The 21,195-nt window shown below is 44.0% G+C and overlaps 1 protein-coding gene across 1 annotated transcript in view; it reads left to right on the top strand.

Moving 5' to 3' along the window:
• LOC135557144 (rho-associated protein kinase 2-like) overlaps window positions 1–21,195 on the top strand; it is a 109,858-nt gene that overhangs the window by 50,419 nt on the left and 38,244 nt on the right. Inside the window, exons 4-10 of the mRNA XM_064990357.1 lie at window positions 847–984; window positions 3,820–4,080; window positions 7,520–7,664; window positions 8,099–8,237; window positions 9,389–9,480; window positions 15,731–15,890; window positions 16,504–16,597. Of these exons, the coding sequence (XP_064846429.1) occupies window positions 847–984; window positions 3,820–4,080; window positions 7,520–7,664; window positions 8,099–8,237; window positions 9,389–9,480; window positions 15,731–15,890; window positions 16,504–16,597 (1,029 nt within the window). The remainder of the gene's footprint in view (window positions 1–846; window positions 985–3,819; window positions 4,081–7,519; window positions 7,665–8,098; window positions 8,238–9,388; window positions 9,481–15,730; window positions 15,891–16,503; window positions 16,598–21,195) is intronic.

The raw sequence follows: 21,195 nt of genomic DNA, 5'->3' as shown, positions 1-21,195 counted from the left end.
TTTTCAGCTGTGCTAACATAATTGCAAAAGGGTTTTCTAATGATCAATTAGCCTTTTAAAATTATAAACTTGGATTAGCTAACACAATGTGCAATTGGAACACAGGCGTGATGGTTGCTGATATGGTTGCCTATGTAGATATTACATTTTAAAAAATCAGCCGTTTCCAGCTACAATAGCCATTTACAACATTAACAATGTCTACACTGTATTTCTGATCAATTTGATGATATTTTAATGGACAAAAAAAATAGCTTTTCTTTAAAAAAACAAGGACATTTCCAAGTGACCGCAAACTTTTTAATGGTAGTGTATATATTACATAATTCAAGGGTTATGTTTAAAAGGTTCATAAGTGGGGTTAATTCGTGTTTCACTGTTTTCAAAAATATATTGTTCAAAACGAGCTGTTCAGTCACCTGATGCCATCAGCAGCTCCGGGCATTTGACCTGACGCCCAGCGCTTGGATTGCATTGCAAGGCTATTACAGTGCTTGCTGTAATCACTTTTGGAAAATCAAAACAGTGGCAGCATGTGCAGCAATGGTGATTCTGTTTTTACATGCAAAAGTGAAATAGGTGTTTATGCTGTTCTTCAAAATGCACAGATCACTTATATTCCCAAAGAAACAAATAATTCTGTCATGCTGTTTTGTTGACAATATGTCAGACATAAATAAATCACGAATCGAATGAAATAAATGATGATCTTCAGAAAGCAGCAAAATAGCTAGGGCTTTACAGTGATGGTGAAATGTGGGTTAAAATCGTCCTATAGCTGACACAGGGTTGATGGAGTGACGTGTTTGTGTGTGTCATAACTCATCATGTAACTCGCCCCTCCAGGTCCGTCACAAGGCGTCTCAGAAGGTGTACGCCATGAAAAAGCTGAGCAAGTTTGAGATGATCAAGCGCTCGGACTCTGCCTTCTTCTGGGAGGAGAGAGACATCATGGCTTTCTCCAACAGCCCCTGGGTCATCCAGGTGAAAGGGAGACAGAGTCACACACACACGCACACATAGGCAAACATGTGCACACCTTCACGCATCTACAGTTCACACACAGACCTACAATCATCTCCAAAATGATTGGCACCCTTGATACATAATATAAATACCGAGCTATCCCCATAATCTCCAAAGTGTTCTCTTTCAATTGCTACCATAGTCATGCATATGCGTTTTTATATTTCTTCTGTTATAAACATTTCAATTTGTCTATCCATATAGGCCTTTTTCCACAAGTATAAAGGGTTAAGGAACTATTGTGGCCTTCCATGTAGGGCTGCATGATATGAGCCAAAAATAAAATTGTGATTTTCATACCAAATATCGCGATTGTGATTTGACTTGAGATATAGATCAACACACTTGGGTGAACTGTTGGAATCATAGAAATACAATTATGTATATTAAGAAGCTAAGTGTAAATCGGCAACGTTCCTGTTTGTAACAATCTGTTTACTGCATTTGACCTAACATTACAGCATGAAAACTTCCAGTGAATCTAGCTGAGGAGGAGGAACTGCACTGCTTAGTTGACAGGGGTGGGGCTTGGTGTGTGTTGGAAGCAGCCACAAGAGGAGAGAAGAAGAGAGACTATAAACAGAGTAAACTTTAATAACGGGCATTACACGCAGCTGAGTGGCGTTTCAAAATATTGCATGCGATATGGGTATTACACGGGTCAATATTGCGATTTCAATGTGAATTCAATTACTTGTGCAGCCCTACTTCCATGGCTTCCTGTTGCACTGGGGTATAAGAATGACTTAACAAGCATGTAAAGTCATTCTGTTATCCATCACCAGGCAAAGAAATCACAAATGAAAAGAGACAAATGTTTGTTGACTTTCATAAATCAGGCCATGGGTAGAAAAATCTACTGAAAAAACAAATATACCATTTACCAATATTACGGCAACAATTAAGAGGTTTAAAACCACTGCAACAGTGGTAAACTTGCCTGGTAGAGGACCCTGGTGAGCACGGCTGAGCACGGCAACACAGTGAGCACGGCGACATGTCATCCTGTTGACATGGACACACACAACTTTGATAAATACTGAAAATCGCCAAAATAAATGTTGCACCACAATAACCATGTTGTTTTTGCTAAGACTTATTTGATTCTGAGATTGGACATAGAAGGTTTGTATGTGAAAACTATTTATAAAAGATGCGTACCTTACCCGCACATAATAGGAGGAGGCGATAACCGGTGTTGGCACGTGTGCAGGTAAAATACACAGCTGGAATGCTGATTTAAGCTGTTTTACATGTCCTAATCATTTGAAAGATTACTCAGAAATCCAGGTGTTTTATTCGGCGTATGCTTACTTCGATTATAATCAACATTTTGCACTGGTCTGTGGACAGATCCACATTAAAAACCAATACAATTTTTTTTTTTTTTTTAAGAGGGCAGTCCGAAAGTGCAGATCGAAGGATATCAGGGATATTTACAAATGTTGTATGGAGTAATGGTCTAAGATCCCTCCCCATGTCTTCTTCAATCTAATAAAACATTATAGAAAAAGGCTAAGTGATGTTATCCTCATAAGGAGAGGGTGCACAAAATATTTAAAAGTTATTTTTTAGTATTTTTTTTTCTCTCTTTTTTCTCTCTGAACAATGGTAAAAAGTAATATAATATCCCAATAAATGTTGCTCAGTATTTCTATTTATTTTATACAGGACACACACACACACACACACTCATCTCACTTTCTCTTAATGTGAATCAATCATTGTTGTGATATAAACTCAGGACCCAAAGATAATTCGTAAAAATCCAAATAACTTCACAGATCTTCAGTGTAAAGGGTTTAAACATTGTTTCCCATGCTTGTTCAATGAACCATAAACAATTAATGAACATGCACCTGTTATGAAAACTTAGGACACTGAAGAGGCCTTTCTACTGACTCTGAAAACACCAAAAGAATGATGCCCTGCTCATCTGCGTGAAGGTGCCTTAGGGATGCTACAATGAGGCATGAGGACTGCAGATGTGGCCAGGGCAATAAATTGCAATGTCCGTACTGTGAGACGCCTAAGACAGCGCTACAGGGAGACAGGACAGACAGCTGATCGCCCTCAAAGTGGCAGACCACGTGTCACAACACCTGCACAGGATCGGTACATCCGAACATCACACCTGTGGGACAGGTACAGGATGGCAACAGCAACTACCCAAGTTACACCAGGAACGCACAATCCCTCCATCAGTGCTCAGACTGTCCGCAAGAGGCTGAACTGAGGGCTTGTAGGCCTGTTGTTAGGCAGGTCCTCACCAGACATCACCGGCAACAAAGTCGCCTATGGGCACAAACCACTGTCGCTGGTCCAGACAGGACTGGCAAAAGAAAAGTGCTCTTCACTGACGAGTCACGGTTTTGTCTCACCAGGGATGATGGTCGGATTCGCGTTTATCGGAGGGTGAGGGCTAGGGCCATTCCCCCCAGAGATGTCCGGGAACTTGCAGATGCCTTGGTGGAAGAGTGGGGTAACATCTGACAACAAGAACTGGCAAATCTGGTGCATTCCATGAGGAGGCGATGCACTGCAGTACTTAATGCAGCTGGTGGCCACACCAGATACTGACTGTTACTTTTGATTTGAACCCCCCCTCCTTTGTTCATTATTACATTTCTGTTATTCACATGTCTGTGGAACTTGTTCAGTTTGTATCAGTTGTTGAATCTTATGTTCATACAAATATTTACACATATTAAGTTTGCTGAAAATGAACACAGTTGACAGTAAGAGGACGTTTCTTTTTTGCTGAGTTTACTATCCTATCCGCATGTTTTTCAGCTGTGCTGTGCTTTCCAAGATGACCGCCACCTTTACATGGTTATGGAGTATATGCCCGGTGGAGACCTGGTCACCTTGACCATGAACTATGACATTCCAGAGAAGTGGGCCCGATTCTACACTGCCGAGGTGGTGCTGGCTCTAGATACCATACACTCTATGGGTTTCATCCACCGTGACGTGAAACCAGACAACATACTGCTGGACCAAAATGGCCACCTCAAGCTGGCTGACTTCGGCACCTGCATGAAGATGGACTCGGTGAGTTTTGGTGTTGGAGATTGGAGAATAAATCAAAAATGTGCACCCCTTTTGGCTCCCCAGGACCAGGATTGAGAAGCACTGGGGAAGTGCTAGGGAAGTGCTTCCCAATCCTGGTCCTGGGGAGCAAAACGGGTGCACACGTTTGTTTTTGCCCGAGCACTTACACACTTGACTCAACAAATCAAGTCATCATCAAACTTGAATTTGAATCAGGTGTGTTAGTGCTAGTGCAAAAACAAAAATGTGCACCCCTTTGGGTCCCCAGGACCGGTCTACGGCCTAGACTGGGCATTAAGGGTTTAAGGGTTTGCTGAGACTCCGTCCTCTCCCGTAAATTTGTCTTGTTATGGTCATTCTCTCTGAAATGGCAAACTCAAGCCCTAGACCAGAATTTTTTATGCTTTTGTCTCTTGAGCTAAAATTCAGCAAATATCTTGGCAATGAACTGTGTCTGGCTGAAATCTGCATTTGAGAGAACACCCTGTAGTCAGATTTTGAATGCAATGTCAATTTCCCCAGACAAATTGCATCAGATTTAGTTACTGAATCATGTCTTATAAGCACAGGTGCAGTGTGGCAGAAAGCTGTTGGACAAAATGTTTGGGCTAGTTTCTCAGACACTGATTATGCCTAGTCCTGGACTAAAAAGCATGCTCAATGGAGAATCACCAAAGGTGCTTTTTAGTTCAGGACTAGGCTTAACACTAGAACCGCTGGCCCTCGAGGGACCTCCCCCCCTTTCAAACTAATGAGCAGTCTGACTGCAACATTCTAACTGTCACACCCTGACCATAATTTATTTGTATGTTTCTATGTTTTGGTTGGTCAGGGTGTGATCTGGGTGGGCATTCTATGTTGATGTCTTGTTTGTCTATTTCTATTTCTATGTCTGGCCTGATATGGTTCTCAATCAGAGGCAGGTGTTAGTCATTGTCTCTGATTGGGAACCATATTTAGGTAGCCTGGGTTTCACTGTGTGTTTGTGGGTGATTGTTCCTGTCTCTGTGTTTGTTGCACCAGATAGGCTCAGTCACTTTGGTTTTTATTTTTTCCTTGTTTTGGAAGAGAAGAGAACGAGCGCCATTCTCCTTGCGGAGATGGTGCAAAATACATCAACACGGTCGGTCCCTGGGATTGGGCTGGCCAACACGATTCGGTTTGCTTGGAAGGAAAAGGAGTTGGAGCCTTTAGGACGGGAAACTTTTGGAAGGATAATATTAATGGGGATTCTAAAGCTGACGGTGAAGGACGTGTTTTGTTTCCAAGGCAACTCGTTGGAGGGAGCATACGACGTGGCACTAAGTACAGAGGAGAAACATGATGATATCCTGAGAAGAGCAAGAGCAGTGGGAGGTGAGAGGCCGATGAGCCATTATGAAATAACAAGCCTGGCGAGGAACAACTTTAGGGTTGTAACTGTCAACATGTACAACCCATACGTTAAGGACGAAGAGGTGAGGGCCTTTCTGGGGAGATACATGGATAACGTCTCCTCAGCAAGGCACCTCAAAGACTCCCTTGGGTTTTGGAATGGGAGGAGAGGCTTCCAGTCCCTCCTCAGGGAGGACCCAAAGGGACATGGTGGCTACCTCCATCCTCCTGCTATGTTCTCCCTAGGGGCTGACAGGGGGACGTTGTTTTATGCACGTCAGCCCCCATTTTGCAGGCGCTGTATGGCCTACGGCCACATCTTCGCCTCGTGCAGCACAAGAAAATGCAGATTTTGTGGATCTGGGGAGCACGAGGCGAAGGGTTGTGACGAGCCTAAGACGTGCCACGGGTGTGGCTCGTCAGCACACCTGTGGCGGGGGTGCCCGGCTCGTCAGAGGTCATACGCGTCTGCGGCTGGGGGGGAGCCAGCTTCATGAGGTAGACACATGGAATGTATTTCAATTAACAGGTGTGCCTTATAAAAGTTAATTTGTGGAATTTTTTTCCTTCTTAATGCGTTCGAGCAAATCAGTTGTGTTGTGACAAGGTAGCGGTGGTATACAGAAATAGCCCTATTTGGTAAAATACCAAGTCCATATTATGGCAAGAACAGCTCAAATAAGCAAAGAGAAATTACAGTGCATCATTACTTTAAGACATGAAGGTTAGGTCAATACGGAACATTTCAAGAGCTTTGGAAGTTTCTTCAAACCATCAAGTGCTATGATGAAACTGGCTCTCACCACAGGAAAGGAAGACCCACAGTTACCTATGCTGCAGAGGATAAGTTCATTTGAGAGTTACCATCCTCAGATTGCAGCCCAAATAAATGAGTTCAAGTAACAGGCACATCTCAACATCAACTGTTCAGAGGAGACTGAATCAGGCCGTCATGGTCGAATTGCTGCAAAGATACCACTACTAAAGGAAACCAATAAGAAGAAGTGACTTGCTTGGGCCAAGAAACACAGGTAATGGACATTAGACCAGTGGAAATCTGTCCTTTGGCCATGAGTCCAAATTTGAGATTTTTGGTTCCAAACGCCGTGTCTTTGTGAAAAGCAGAATAGGATGATCTCTGCATGTGTGGTTCCCACCGTGAAGCATGGAGGAGGTGTGATGGTGTGGGGGTGCTTTGCTGGTGACACTGTCTGTGATTTATTTAGAATTCAAGGCACACTTAACCGGAATGGCTAACACAGCATTTTGCAGTGATATGCCATCCCATCTGGTTTACGCTTAGTGGGACTCTCATTTGTTTTTTCAACAAGAGAATGACCTAAAACATGCTGTGTAAGGGCTATTTGACCAAGGATAGGGATGGAGTGCTTCATCAGATGACCTGGCATCCACAATCACCCGACCTCATCCCAATTGATATGGTTTGGAATGAGTTCAAAAGCAGCCAACAAGTGCTCAGCATATGTGGAAACACCTTCAAGACTGTTGGAAAATCATTCCTCATGAAGCTGGTTGAGAGAATGCCAAGAATATGCAAAGTTGTCATCAAGGCAGGGTGGCTATTATGAAGAATCAAAAATACATTTGTATTTGTTTAACACTTTTTTGCCTGCTACATGATTCCATGTGTGTTATTTCATAGTTTTGATGTCTTCACTATTATTCTACAATGTAGAGAATAGTAAAAATAAAGAAAAACCCTTGAATGAGTAGGTGTGTCCAAACTTTTGACTGGTACTGTATACCCATTGATTCTTGAAGAATATAACATATAAATGCCTCATGAGCTTAGTTCAACTATTGTTATAAGGGCACAGGGTGAGACCCAGATGCAGACACAGGAGGCAGATGGTTCGAGTCTCTGATATTTATTATAGGTAGGCAAGAGAATGGTTATGGATCTAATCAGTGTTAGGCACACTGTCCCAATATCTTTCACTTAAGGTTACCTACTTTAACTAGGTCTCTGTCTGTCTACCTGGCTCCCCACCTGCCTGTCTGCCTCCCCGCCTGCATCTTTGTCCGTCTGTCTATCTGATTCCAGATGGGCATGGTCCACTGTGACACGGCGGTGGGGACTCCGGACTACATCTCCCCCGAGGTGCTCAATTCTCAGGGGGGCGACGGCTACTATGGCCGCGAGTGTGACTGGTGGTCTGTGGGGGTCTTCATCTTTGAGATGCTGGTGGGTGAGTGAGTTTTTCTCTGCCCCCATTCACTGATCCTGAATCAGAAAGGGGTTGAGGGTCTGAATCATGCAGACCATTTGCTTAAAAAAATGTAATAAAAATCCCTTAAAAATCCAATTTGTAAGTCGCTCTGGATAAGAGCGTCTGCTAAATGACTTAAATGTAAATGTAATAAGCTTAGTTTTGTAATTAGATTTGGATTGACGTTAATAAGATACAATATCGAACATGATTTGGTTAACCACGCTTGGGTGATAAGTAACCTTTCCAGAGACCTCAAGACTTGGCTTTAGCTCAGTGGGCTAGACACAGGTTTGAACCCAGTTAGTCACAATACTAAGCTATTAGTGTGTATAGAAACCAGCTTAACCTCCCCCTGTAAAGCGTAAATTAAAACCCAATCATTGTTTCTTAAATTTCACCTCTCTTTTTAGGTGACACCCCATTTTATGCCGAGTCACTAGTAGGAACGTATGGGAAGATCATGGATCACAAGAATAACCTTAACTTCCCAGACGATGTGCAGATGTCCAACGATGCCAAGGACCTCATCTGTGCCTTCCTGTCTGACAGGTATATGTGTGACCTCTGACCTACGAAACACAAGCCAATGACCTCTGTGATCCCTCGGCTCCTTCAAAGTGTGACCCCTCACTTTTCACACTTTCCCGTGGAGGCCATGTTACTGCCCTTTAAAGGCAGAGTGCAAACAAAAGCTAGATTTTCCTGTGTTTTATATACTGAACAAAAATTTTGGTCTGCCTAGTGACATCACGCCTGCCTGGTGACAAATTAGCTGAAAGTAGACAGCATAGTGGGTCAATTTCCGCAAACAACTAAGAGCATTGAAGCGTAATGACCCAGGCCAGTCCCACCAGTCAGCCCCCAGGTGAAGCCCACTTCCTGTTGACATTAGCAGCCCTGCCCCCCCGGGGGCCACGTCAACAACTGGCCCTTTCTGCTGCTTTCTACTCCCCTTCCCCTCTGTTGATTCTTTTCTCTCACTTACTCCACTGTCATTCACACACACTCCCTACACACTGTCTCATGCACTCATTTATTCACGCTCAACACGTTGTGTACTGACTCACTCACCAACTCACTCACTCTCGCCCTCTCATTCATCCATGACTTAATCCAGTCCCTCCCCATCTCCCTGTTTTGTCTCTTTCTCTGAGGGACAAGCTGTGTTTTTTTCCATGGTCTCTCGTGTTTTCTAGTGGGTCAGAAACACACCCGTCCCTTCTTCCCTTGCTCCCTCCCTTCCTCATGGCTGAGGAATGTCCCACACGTGGCAGCCCAAACTGCCGCACCCCTCCGGCCTTGCACCCTGTGGCAGGGAGAGAGGGAGGGAGGGTGAGAGGAAGAGAGAGGCAGTAATGTTGTTGACTTGTCTGGCCCAATTGCCTCACTACCCTATTGCCTCATTACCTGCTTGTGCTCCTGTGTGGCTTTATCCATCTCCATATCAGCAACTTTCTGGACCTATCTTCTCTCAGTATCACTACTCCTACTGGCTGCAGTTAGACTCTGGTTCTACTGAGTGCTGCAGTGGTCATGAGGCAGTCTACCCTGGTCAGTCAGTGGACTTCGGTCAGTGGCTAGCAGTCACTCCAGCTGTGTGGAGGAAAGTGGTGCTTTGCATTGTGTTCAGGTTGCGGTTGAGTTGCACGTTTGAGAGACTGACAACTCTTTGACCGCGCCGTCCCATTGGCTATGTACAGGGAGGTGCGTCTGGGGAGGAATGGCGTGGAGGAGATCAAGAGACACCCCTTCTTCAGGAATGACCAGTGGACCTTCCACACCATCCGACAGAGTGAGTGAGTGTGTGTGTGTGTGTTCAGTCAGACATTGTGTGTGTGTGTGTGTGTGTGTTCAGTCAGACATTGTGTGTGTGGGCGTTCCAATGCGCACACTTGCATGTATCCCTGTCTGTGTGTGCCTTTGTATCTGCCTATGTAACCCAACTTTCCATTTTCCTGATTATAAAATGTAATGGAAATGTAGTGGAACAGCCGTATGGAGTGCTGATCTAGGATCAGGTATTTCCTGCTCTCCATGTGATCTTATTTATTGTGATCTAAAAGGCAAAACTGATCCTAAATCAGCACTCCTGCTCTTGATACATACAGTTATCAGAAGACAGAGCTCAAGTGTGACTGAACTATTACTAATCAGTCATTAGACCATTGCCCTGCGTAAAGATGTACAGATATTAATGCTTTGTCAGTAGTATGTACTTGTTTGCCATTTTATTCTGAGATACAAGGAGGGATCACATAACATGGGCTCCTCCATCCTTCCATTCTCACTGATTTTGATATCATGTGACAGGAATCAACTGAAAGTACTTTGGTGGGATCACTTGCACACACAGCGCAGGCACACACACAGCGCAGGCACACACACAAATGGTGGAAATGCAGTTATCCACTGCTGCCAGATCAGTAAAGTCACCAAGGAAATGAGGGAAAAGGAAGGAAGAAGTTTCACCTGGCTCTGATTAAGACCGAGACATACTGTAACTCCTGATCACAGCCCAGGCGGCCTGTAACACTAAACCGGAAAGAGTCCTTGCTGCACTACTGAAACCCCACTGTGTGTGTGCGTGCTTGTGTGCATTTGTGCGTGCGTGTGTGCGTCTTTCCTCCTTACAGAACCTCACAGTCTCAACCTTTCCGAACCCTAGTATGTGTGCGTGTCTCACCCTTCGATCTTCATTCAACCCATCGTTGCACAGTCCATAGCACATATCACAGGCAACAGTTTCCCTATTGAGCTCCCCACTCTCTCGTTTGTTGTGCATCCCCATTCTGCACCCTTGTCCAGAGGTGTGCACTTGCACACTGTTCATTATGGGTTTAAAAGCAAATGATGGGTTTAAGCATTGGCTGGTGGGAGAAGGGTAGATATTTGCAATGCTGCTCATTGGCTAGTCTGCTCATTGGCTAGCAGGTTAAAGCATCCCCATTCCTGACCATTGCGTGATATAAAGCTCTCAGGTGTGGGAGTTTGTCTATGCGTCCCAAATGGCACCCTATCCCCTACATAGTGTACTACTTTTGACCAGAGCCTTATGGGTCCAGGTCAAAAGTAGTGCACTATATAGGGAATGGGGTGCCATATGGAACACAGCCTGGGTGCTAGCAAATCAAATCAAACTTTATTTGTCACATGCGCCGAATACAACAAGGGTATACTTTATCTTGAAATGCTTACTTACAAGCCCTTAACCAACAGTGCAGTTCAAGAAGAGTTAGGTAGACTGTCACAGTGCCATCCGTTTTGTCACCAAAGTCCCTCATACCACCCACCACTGCGACCTCTAGTCGGCTGGCCCTCACTACATATTCGTCGCCAGAGCCACAGTAGTGTATAAAAGGGAGGGTCATCTATAAGTCTATACTAGGTAAAGCTCCGCCTTATCTCAGCTCACTGGTCACGATAACAACACCCACCCATAGCACGCACTCCAGCAGGTATATCTCACTGGTCATCCCCAAAGCCAACACCTCCTTTGACCACCTTTCCTTCCAATTCTCTGCTACCAATGACTGGAACGAATTGCAGAAATTTCTGAAGCTGGAGACTTATATATCCCTTACTAACTTTAAACATCAGCTGTCTGAGCAGTTAACCGATCGCTGCAGCAGTACTTGAACTTTGCGACCTTTAGCCACATATCAGGCTTCAAACATAAAGATATAAAACTGTATTTTTTGTGAAGAATCAACAACAAGTGGGACACAATCATGAAGTGGAACGACATTTATTGGATATTTCAAACTTTTTTAACAAATCAAAAACTGAAAAATTGGGCGTGCAAAATTATTTTGTGTCACACTGCTTTGCTTTATCTTGGCCAGGTCGCAGTTGTAAATGAGAACTTGTTCTCAACTAGCCTACCTGGTTAAATAAAGGTGAAATAAATGAAAAATAAAAATAAAATAAAAAGTAGTAATAAAAAGTTACACAATAAGAATAAGAATAACAAGGCTTTATACAGGGGACAATGGTACCAAGTCAGTGTGCGGGGGTACAGCTTAGTTGAGGTTATTTGTAGATAAACAGTGAGTAGCAGCAGTGTACAAAAGGGAGGGTCAAATGTAAATTGTCTGGTGGCGATTTTATTAATTGATCAGCAGTCTTATGTCTTGGTGGTAGAAGCTGTTGAGGAGCCTTTTGGTCCTAGACTTGGCTCTCCGGTACCGCTTGCCTTGCGGTAGCAGAGAAAACAGTCTATAACTTGGGTGACTGGAGTCTTTGACAATTTTATGGGCTTTCCTCTGACACCGCCTATTGTATAGGTCCTGGATGGCAGGACGCTTGGCCCCAGTGATGTACTGGGCCATTCGCACTACCCTCTGTAGCACCTGATGGTCAAATGTTCAGCAGTTGCCGTACCAGACAGTGATGCAACCGGTCAGGATGCTCTTGATGGTGCAGCTGTAGAACCTTTTGAGGACCTCAGGACCCATGCCAAATCTTTTAATCCTCACGACTGTCTTGGTATGTTTGGACCATGATAGTTTGTTGGTGATGTGGACACCAAGGAACTTGAAACTCTCGACCCGCTCCACTACAGCCCTGTCAATGTTAATGGGGGCCTGTTCGGCCCGTCTTTTCCTGTAGTCTATGATCAGCTCCTTTGTCTTGCTCACATTGAGGGAGAGGTTGTTGTCCTGGCACCACATTGCCAGTTCTCTGACCTCCTCCCTATTGGCCGTCTTATCGATGTCTGTGATCAGGCCTACCACTGTTGTGTTGTCAGCAAACTTAATGATAGTGTTGGAATTGTGTTTGGCCACACAGTTGTGGGTGAACAAGGAATACAGGAAGGAACTAAGTACACACCCCTGAGGGGCCCCAGTGTTAAGGATCAGCATGGCAGACGTGTTGTTGCCTACTCTTACCACCCGGGGGCGGCCCGTTAGGAAGTCCAGGATCCAGTTGCAGAGGGAGGTGTTTAGTCTCAGAGTCTTAAGCTTAGTGATGAGCTTCATGGGCACTATTGTGTTGAACGCTGAGCTGTAGTCAATGAACAGCATTCTCACATAGGTGTTCCTTTTGTCCAGGTGAGAAAGGAGTGTGATTTAGATTGCGTCATCTGTGTATCTGTTGGGGGGGTATGCGAATTGGAGTGGGTCTAGGGTGTCCGGGAGGATGCTGTTGATGTGAGCCATGACCAGCCTTTCAAAGCACTTCATGGCTACCGACGTGAGTGCCACGTCGGCATGTTACCTTCGCTTGATTGGGCACAGGGTGGTCTGCTTGAAACAGGTATTACAGAATCGGTCAGGGAGAGGGTAAAAATGTCAGTGAAGACACTTGACAGTTGGTCCTCGCATGCTTTGAGTACATGTCCTGGTAATCGGTCTGGCCCAGCGGCTTTGTGAATGTTGACAGTTTGACGGTCTCGTTCACATCGGCTACAGAGAGCATTATCACAGTCCTCTAGAACAGCTGGTGCTGTCGTGCATGCTTCAGTGTTGCTTGCCTCAAAACGAGCACAAAAGGCATTTAGCTCGTCTGGTAGGCTCACGTCACTGGGCAGCTCGCGTCTGGATTTCCAATCTTAATCCTGTATTGATGCTTTGCTTGTTTGATGGTTCGTCAGAGAGCATAGCGGGATTTGTTATAAGCGTCCTGATTAGTCACATGCTCCTTAAAAGCGGCAGCTCTAGCCTTTAGCTCGATGCGGATGATGCCTGTAATCCATGGCTTCTGGTTGGGATATGTATGTACAGTCACTGTGGGGACAACGTCGTGGATGCACTTATTGATGAAGCCAATGACTGAGGTGGTGTACTCCTCAATGCCTTCGGATTAATCCTGGAACATACTCCAGTCTGTGCTAGCAGTCCTGCAGTGTAGCATCCGCGTCACCTGACCACTTCCGTATTGAGTCACTGGTACTTCCTGCTTTAGTTTTTGCTTGTAAGCAGGAATCAATATAATTATGGTCAGATTTGCCAAATGGAGGGCGAGGGAGAGATTTGTATGTATCTCTGTGTGTGGCGTTATGATGGTCTAGGAATTTTTTTTTTCTGGTTGCACATGTGACAAATCTGGTAAAACTGATTTAAGTTTGCCTGCATTAAAGTCCTCGGCCACTAGGAGCGCTGCTTTTGGATGAGCATTTTCTTGTTTGCTTATGGCCTTATAGAGTTGGTTGAGTGTGGTCTTAGTGCCAGCATCGGTCTGTGGTGGTAAATAGACGGCTGCAAATAATATATATGAGAAATCTCTTGGTAGATATTGTGGTCTACAGCTTATCATAAGGTACTCTACCTCAGGCGGGCGAGACTCGAGACTTCTTTAATATTAGACATCATACACCAGCTGTTATTGACAAATAGACACACACCCCCACCCCTCGTTTTACCAGAGGTTGCATCTCTGTTCTGCCGGTGCATGGAAAATCCCGCTAGCTCTATATTGTCCGTATCGTCGTTCAGCCACGTTTCGGAGAAATATAAGATATACAGTTTTTGATGTTCCGTTGCTAGGATAATCTTAATCATAGGTCATCAATTTTAATTTTCCAATGATTGTACATTAGCAAGAAGAAAGGATGGCAATGGGAGTTTACTCGCTGGCCTACAAATTCTCAGAAGGCTACCCGATCTGCGGCCCTTTTTCCTGCGTCTTTTCTTCACTCAAAAGACGTGGAACTGGGCCTGTTCCAGCCTGTTCCAGTGAAAGCAGGATATCCTTCTCGTCAGACTCGTTAAAGAAAAAGGTTTATTCCAGTCCACGGTGAGTAATCCCTGTTCTCATGTCCAGAAGTTATTTTTGTCATAAGAGACAGTAGCAGCAACATTATGTACACAATAAGTTTTTTTTAAGTTATGCAAAAAAAACTAACAAAATGGCAGAATTGGTTGGGAGAATGTAAACGTCAGCCATGTTCTTCGGCTGATGCACCCTGTCCTATGATTGTATGATTGAGGGGAGGGAGGGAAAGGGTGGAGAGGGTGTCGGTAGCCACTCTGGGGGCGGGCTGGGTTGGATTGGGGTAATGAGAGGGGATGCCCCAGAACCGCTGCACCAGGCCCCAGATCAGATTTGAGGTACGGTCGCTCCCTCCTCTCTGCACCCTCACTGTGGCCACAGCTGCCTGTCATTAGCCTACCCGCTATCAGAGTGCATGCTGGGTAAGCAGCGCCGTAATTGGCCTCTGCAGAGCTAGAGCGGCATCTCTTTCTCCAGTCTCACCGCACAACTATTTGTTTCTCTTTCTTTCGTTCCCTCTTTTATCCCTCACTCTCTGTATCCATATCTTTCTCTCCTGTCTTTCATCCATCCATCCATCTCTTGATCTCTCCCTACTGAGGGTCTGTCTTAAACTTGGCTCTCTTTGCCTGGAGCAAGAACCGATCCTGTTGAAGAAAGAGGAAGGCCACAAGGCGGCTTAGTTTCCTGCAGAGCAGGCTTACTTTTTCAGCTTTCGCCTCCGGGCCCTTATAATTTATTTCTGTCCGGCTCTGCAGCCTTTAAAAGAGCAGCAAAAGAAGGAGAGTTAGTTATATCTCTCCTGGAGTGTGTTTAGGCTGCATGTGTGAAAGGCAACAGTGTGTGTTGGGACACAAAGCCGGTACTGTAGGGGGAGAGAGGAGTGGCGGGTCCGCACCACGCCAGCTCGGTTTTTCTACCTCCTAGTACCATTTGGTGTGCTACACACACACACACACACACACCTTCTATACACACTTAGAAAATCACAAATGATACTGTGAAAATAACCACACACTGATTGAGAATCGGAGGAGCTGACAGTTAGCTCTGTGTTAGTGTATCTTGATTGACACCAATTTTAGCACGGAGCTGAGTTGGTTGATTTTAGACATATTTGAATCAGCTATGTCTCCCTCTCTCTTCTCTACCCAAACCCACACTATTTCCACCCCTTTTCTGTCCTCTCTCGCTCACACACACACTCTGCTTCTTTATGACTCTGTATCTCTCTCTCTCTCTCACTCTGCCTCTCTCCCTCTCTGCCCCCATCACCCCCTCTCTGCTTCTCCCACTTTCTCTCTGCCTCCCTCTCGCTCTCCCTTCTTCAGCCGTGGCCCCAGTTGTACCAGAGCTGAGCAGTGACATAGACACCAGTAACTTTGACGAGATTAAGGATGACAAAGGCGACGTGGAGACCTTTCCCACACCAAGGGCCTTTGTGGGCAACCAGCTGCCATTCGTGGGCTTCACCTACTTCAAGGAAGACCAGTAAGACTAATTGGTTTCTATCTATCTATCTGTATAGACTTAAGATTAGTGTCTATACAGTGTCTGTGTACATTCATGTTAGTGTTATATTTAGCTTCAGCAAGCGCGCCAATTATCTAGGAATCTGGTTTGGTTTTCTAAATTTACATTGGAATGAGTCTGCTGTATGTTTTTAAGGGTGTTTTTGTAAGACTCTGTACTGTGCAGAAAATGTGCTTAAGGTCATGTCTGTGCCTGCAGAGAGAGGAAATGAAATGGGGAGAGAGTGAAAGAAAAAAGGTAGAGTTGTGTGTTGAAATGTACCACTATTTTAAGCTGCGTCTGTACTTTACCCTGCCTCCTTGTTCCAATAGCCCTTTTAATAAAGCCACTAGGCTCATGATACAAGTCTGTTCTTATGCTCACGATCATGATCTGATCATTGAATGTGAATTGTTGAGCTGGAGTCTGAGCTGGGTCAGTTCTTGGTTGGGCAGGATGTGTTATGGGGCGGGATACGGGCTTGGGTACTCAGAGGGCGAGGAAGGTTGGCATGGCTGGCAGGGCACCTCAAGTAAAGCCAGTTTAAAGACCTATCTCCTCCCTCTCTCTCTTGCTTCTCCTTCTCTAATAGGCTGCTGAGAGGTGGGAATACAGGGATATCTGTGGAGGACTCTGAAGACTGTAAGGATAGCTCTGAGGAAAAAGTGGACAGCATCAAAGGAGAGGTAGGTTGTTGCATTGTTGCGTACATACATGCATGCATTTGTGGGTTTGTTTGTTTTTAAAACAAAAAGGGAAAATGTGTGGTCAGAAGGGACAAGACTGACATTTGAGTACAAATTCAATATTGAAATGTTCGGTGCAACGTAGTAGCTCTCAAGACAGACCAATGGAATACAACACTCTCAGACAGACAGACATAAAAGAACACTGAGACATACTGACTTCTCGGATGACTCAAATACAACCAAGTTCACTAGCCTTTTGGGGGCCCGAAGCGAGATTTGGTTGCCCCTCCCTACACTTTTTGCCATGGGGCAGAGAGACAATGTTGCAATTTTCCAAAACATTTCATGCAATTCTACTCATTTGGCAATGGGGCAGAGATGTTTAAAAACAACAACATTTTTTACAGCCAATTCCCTGTAATTCTACTCATTTTGCCATGAGGTGGAGAGACATTTTTTCAGTTTTAAAGCTAATTACCTGCAATTCTACACATTTTGCTATGACTTATGCCATTAATGATATCTTAGTGAAAGTGTCTAACAAATCAATGGGGGACCCCTGGAGGTCAGGGCCCCTGGGCACGTGCCCTAAGTGACTTGTCGGTATTCGCCCATGATTACTACAAGCTTAAATAGCTTGCGAGACTAACTTACCAATCAGAAAATAATGTACTGACATGGCTAATTGAGTGACTGTCAATGACTGACAACAAAATAAAAATTCCTGATGCACAACTAACTTCCACCTTGTGGGGCAAGCAGCCTGGAGCCCAACGCGACCACTTATGCCGCTTATCCCTGGAGCCGTTTCTGAGTTCTATAACAGTCTCTAAAATGTGCCCTAGATGTTATGTTTTGTCATTTAGCAGATGCTCTTATCCAGAGCAACTTAAAGTAGTAAATACATTTCATTCTTTTTTTTTCTTCTGATCCCCCGTGGGAATCGAATCCACAACCCTGGCGTTGCAAGCACCATGTTCTACCGACTGAGCCACACAAGACCATGTTGACAAACTAATCTATAAAGGACTGAGAAACAAAGTGACAATGAGTCTAAGGAAAGCCAAAGCCAATTTCTTTCTCAATATCATCAATGAAGCAAAAGGGAACAGCAACAAACTCACTGGGAAAGATCATGCTGAGTCTACAATTGAAAGTCAACGGCCAAACACATTTAAACTCAGTTTTTCACAATTCCTGACATTTAATTATAGTAAAAGTCCCTGTCTTAGGTCAGTTAGGATCACCACTTTATTTTAAGAATGTGAAATGCCAGAATAATAGTAGAGAGAATTATTTATTTCAGCTTTTATTTCTTTCATCAGATTCCCAGTGGGTCAGAAGTTTACATACACTCCATTAGTATTTTTAGCATTGCCTTTAAATTTGTTAACTTGGGTCAAACGTTTTGGGTAGCCTTCCACAAGCTTCCAACAATAATTTGGGTGAATTTTTGCCTATTCCTCCTGACAGAGCTGGTGTAACTGAGTCAGATTTGTAGGCCTCCTTGCTTGCACATGCTTTTTTCAGTTCTGCCCACAAATTTTCTATAGGATTGAGGTCAGGGCTTTGTGATTGCCACTCCAATACCTTGACTTTGTTGTCCTTAAGCCATTTTGCAACAACTTTGGAAGTATGCTTGGTGTCATTGTACATTTGGAAGACCCATTTGCGACCGAGCTTTAACTTCCTGACTGATGTCTTGAGATGTTGCTTCAATGCATCCACATAATTTTCCATTCCTCATGAAGCCATCTATTTTGTTAAGTGCACCAGTCCCTCCTGTATCAAAGCACCCCCACAACATGATGCTGCCACCCCCGTGCTTCACGGTTGTGGTGGTGTTCTTCAGCTCGCAAGCCTCCCCTTTTTTCCTCCAAACATAACGATGGTCATTATGGCCAAACAGTTCTATTTTTTTCAGCATCTATACAAGTTCCTTTGCTGTTGTTCTGGAATTGATTTGGACTTTCTGCATCAAAGTACGTTCATCTCTAGGAGACAGAATGCGTCTCTTTCCTGAGCAGTATGACGGCTGAGTGGTCCCATGTTGTTTATACTTGCATACTATTGTTTGTAGAGATGAACGTGGTACCTTCAGGCATTTGGAAATTGCTTCCAGGGATGAACCAGACTTGTGGAGGTCTACAATTGTTTTATGAGGTCTTGGCTGATTTCTCTTGATTTTTCCATGATGTCAAGCAAAGAGGCACTGAGTTTCAATGTAGGCCTTGAAATACATTGTCACGCCTTGGTCTTAGTATTTTGTGTTTTAGTTTATTAGTTAGTCAGACCAGGGTGTGACATGGGGTTATTATGTATTGTGTTTTCGTATTGGGGTTTGTAGTGTCTGGGATTGTAGCTGATTAGGGGTGTGTGTGTGTGTGTTAAATAGGTTGGCTGCCTGAGGCGGTTCTCAATCAGAGTCAGGTGATTCTCGTTGTCGCTGATTGGGAACCGTATTTAGGTAGCCTGTTTTTTGCTTTGTATTTCGTGGGTGATTGTTCCTGTCTCTGTGTAGTGTGCACCAGTCAGGCTGTAATTGGTTTCACGTTCTGTTTGTTGTTTTGTATTTATTAGTTGTTCATGTATAGTTCGTTCGTTTGTCTTCACTATTAAACATGAGTAACTTACACGCTGCATTTCGGTCCGACTCTCTTTCAACAAAAGAAGAACGCCGTTACATACATCCACAGGTACACCTCCAATTGACTCAAATGTTGTCAATTAGCCTATCAGAAGCTTCTAAAGCCATGACGTAATTTTCTGGAATTTTCCAAGCTGTTTAAAGGTACAGTCAACTTCGTGTATGTAATCTTCGGACCCACTGGAATTGTGACACAGTGAATTATAAGTGAAATAATCTGTTCGTAAACTATTTTTGGAAAAAATCCTTTGGCATGTGTAGCCGATGTGAAATGACTAGCATGTTAGCGGTGGTGCGCGCTAGTGGCGTTTCAATCGGTGACGTCACTTACTCTGAGACTTTGAAGTAGTGGTTCCCCATGCTCAGCAAGGGCCGCGGCTTTTGTGGAGCGATGGGTAACGATGCTTCGAGGGTGACTGTTTCGCATTTAGTTCGGGGTGAGGGGATGGATGTATAGTCTATACTGTGCACACAGTAGATGTCTTAACCGACTTGCCAAAACTATAGTTTGTTAAAAATACATTTGTGGAGTGGTTGAAAAATGAGTTTTAATGACTCCAACCTAAGTGTATGTAAACTTCCGACTTCCGACTGTAAATCTGGAGACCAGCAGGAAGTAGGAAGCAACAACTGGCCTATAATCAGTATAATCCCGTCATATCTAAGGTTGCTTAAAAAGTTACAGGAACAGCTCACAGCACACCTGAATACAGGGTCGGTCCCTCTTGCAGTTTGGGTTTAAGGTGAACCACTCAGCATGTTGTTAACGTCAACCGTAAAGTCCTTCTCTCAAAACTCTCCAGTTTCAACCTCTCCCAAAATGCTATTGATTCATTGGTTCAGCCTACATATCAATGATCTTCCTTCTGTATGCCAGGGAGTCGAGATCCAAATGTACATTGACGACACGGTCATCTACATCCATGGAGAGGGTGCTGAACAAGTGGCTGCCAAGTTAGCATCAGTTATGGAGAATGTTTCACAATGGCTCAATGCCTCCTGTCTCACCCTAAATGTGGGGAAAACATTTATCTGTCAATCAAAAGCAGCAGGTCTACCCCGACATCCTCATACATGTCCAACAAATCTAAACTGTTTCAGAATGCAATACCTTGGTATAATCCTAGAGCCCTCAACCCTCAACTTAAAAAAACATTGAAAATATTGGACAAAGAAAGACGTCACTACTACCACTGCAATATAATCACCAAGTTCAACTTGTTTTGTTTTAGAACTTAATTCTGTTCTCAGATATCAGCCTGGTTTACAAGATCACTCACAATCTAACACTTCCACCCCTGAGGGTCTTTGTAAACCTCTGCTCCGATCAAAATAGCAGGGTAACGATAACCTCCACCAGGGGGCACTGTAGCCTCCCCAAACGGTCCACCACCTTTCCACAATCAACCTTCTCATTCAAAGCAGCTAAGAAATGCTTTGAAAACATGTAGCAGCATCCAAGCGTTCTTGACTGAGATAGTTTTTTGTTTGTTTATAAAGTCCAATCAGTCATGAACTTATTGATTTGAACTGAAAATACCATACTGACTTTTATTGCAACAGAAGTAAATATTAGTGAATTAGTAAATATGCAGGTTTAATTTAATTATGTGCAATAACTGGGCTATGTACAATACTTCCTTTTTATTAATAGGTATATTACCATTTCTCTCCAATAGCAATGTGTTTCTCTGTGCAATGTTTTGACTTCTGTGTTAAAACACCTCTATGTCCTGATTTCTGTGGGTTTTGTTTACTGTATGATGTAGAATTCACCTATGTCTAGATGTTTTAGGGACTACGGATAGAAATGAGCTATTAGCTAAATCTGGTGCGACATGTTTTCTCCGTACTGAGTTTTATTTTTTTGGTGTGCATTGTCCCTGCCAAATAAAAACATTATACATTTTTTTATTAAAATAATAAACATAACTCTCAGATAAACAAA

The sequence above is a fragment of the Oncorhynchus masou genome, chromosome 16, assembly GCF_036934945.1.
Source record: "Oncorhynchus masou masou isolate Uvic2021 chromosome 16, UVic_Omas_1.1, whole genome shotgun sequence".
In the NCBI taxonomy this organism is placed as follows: domain Eukaryota; kingdom Metazoa; phylum Chordata; class Actinopteri; order Salmoniformes; family Salmonidae; genus Oncorhynchus; species Oncorhynchus masou.
This window is presented reverse-complemented; position numbering and strand designations above follow the sequence as displayed.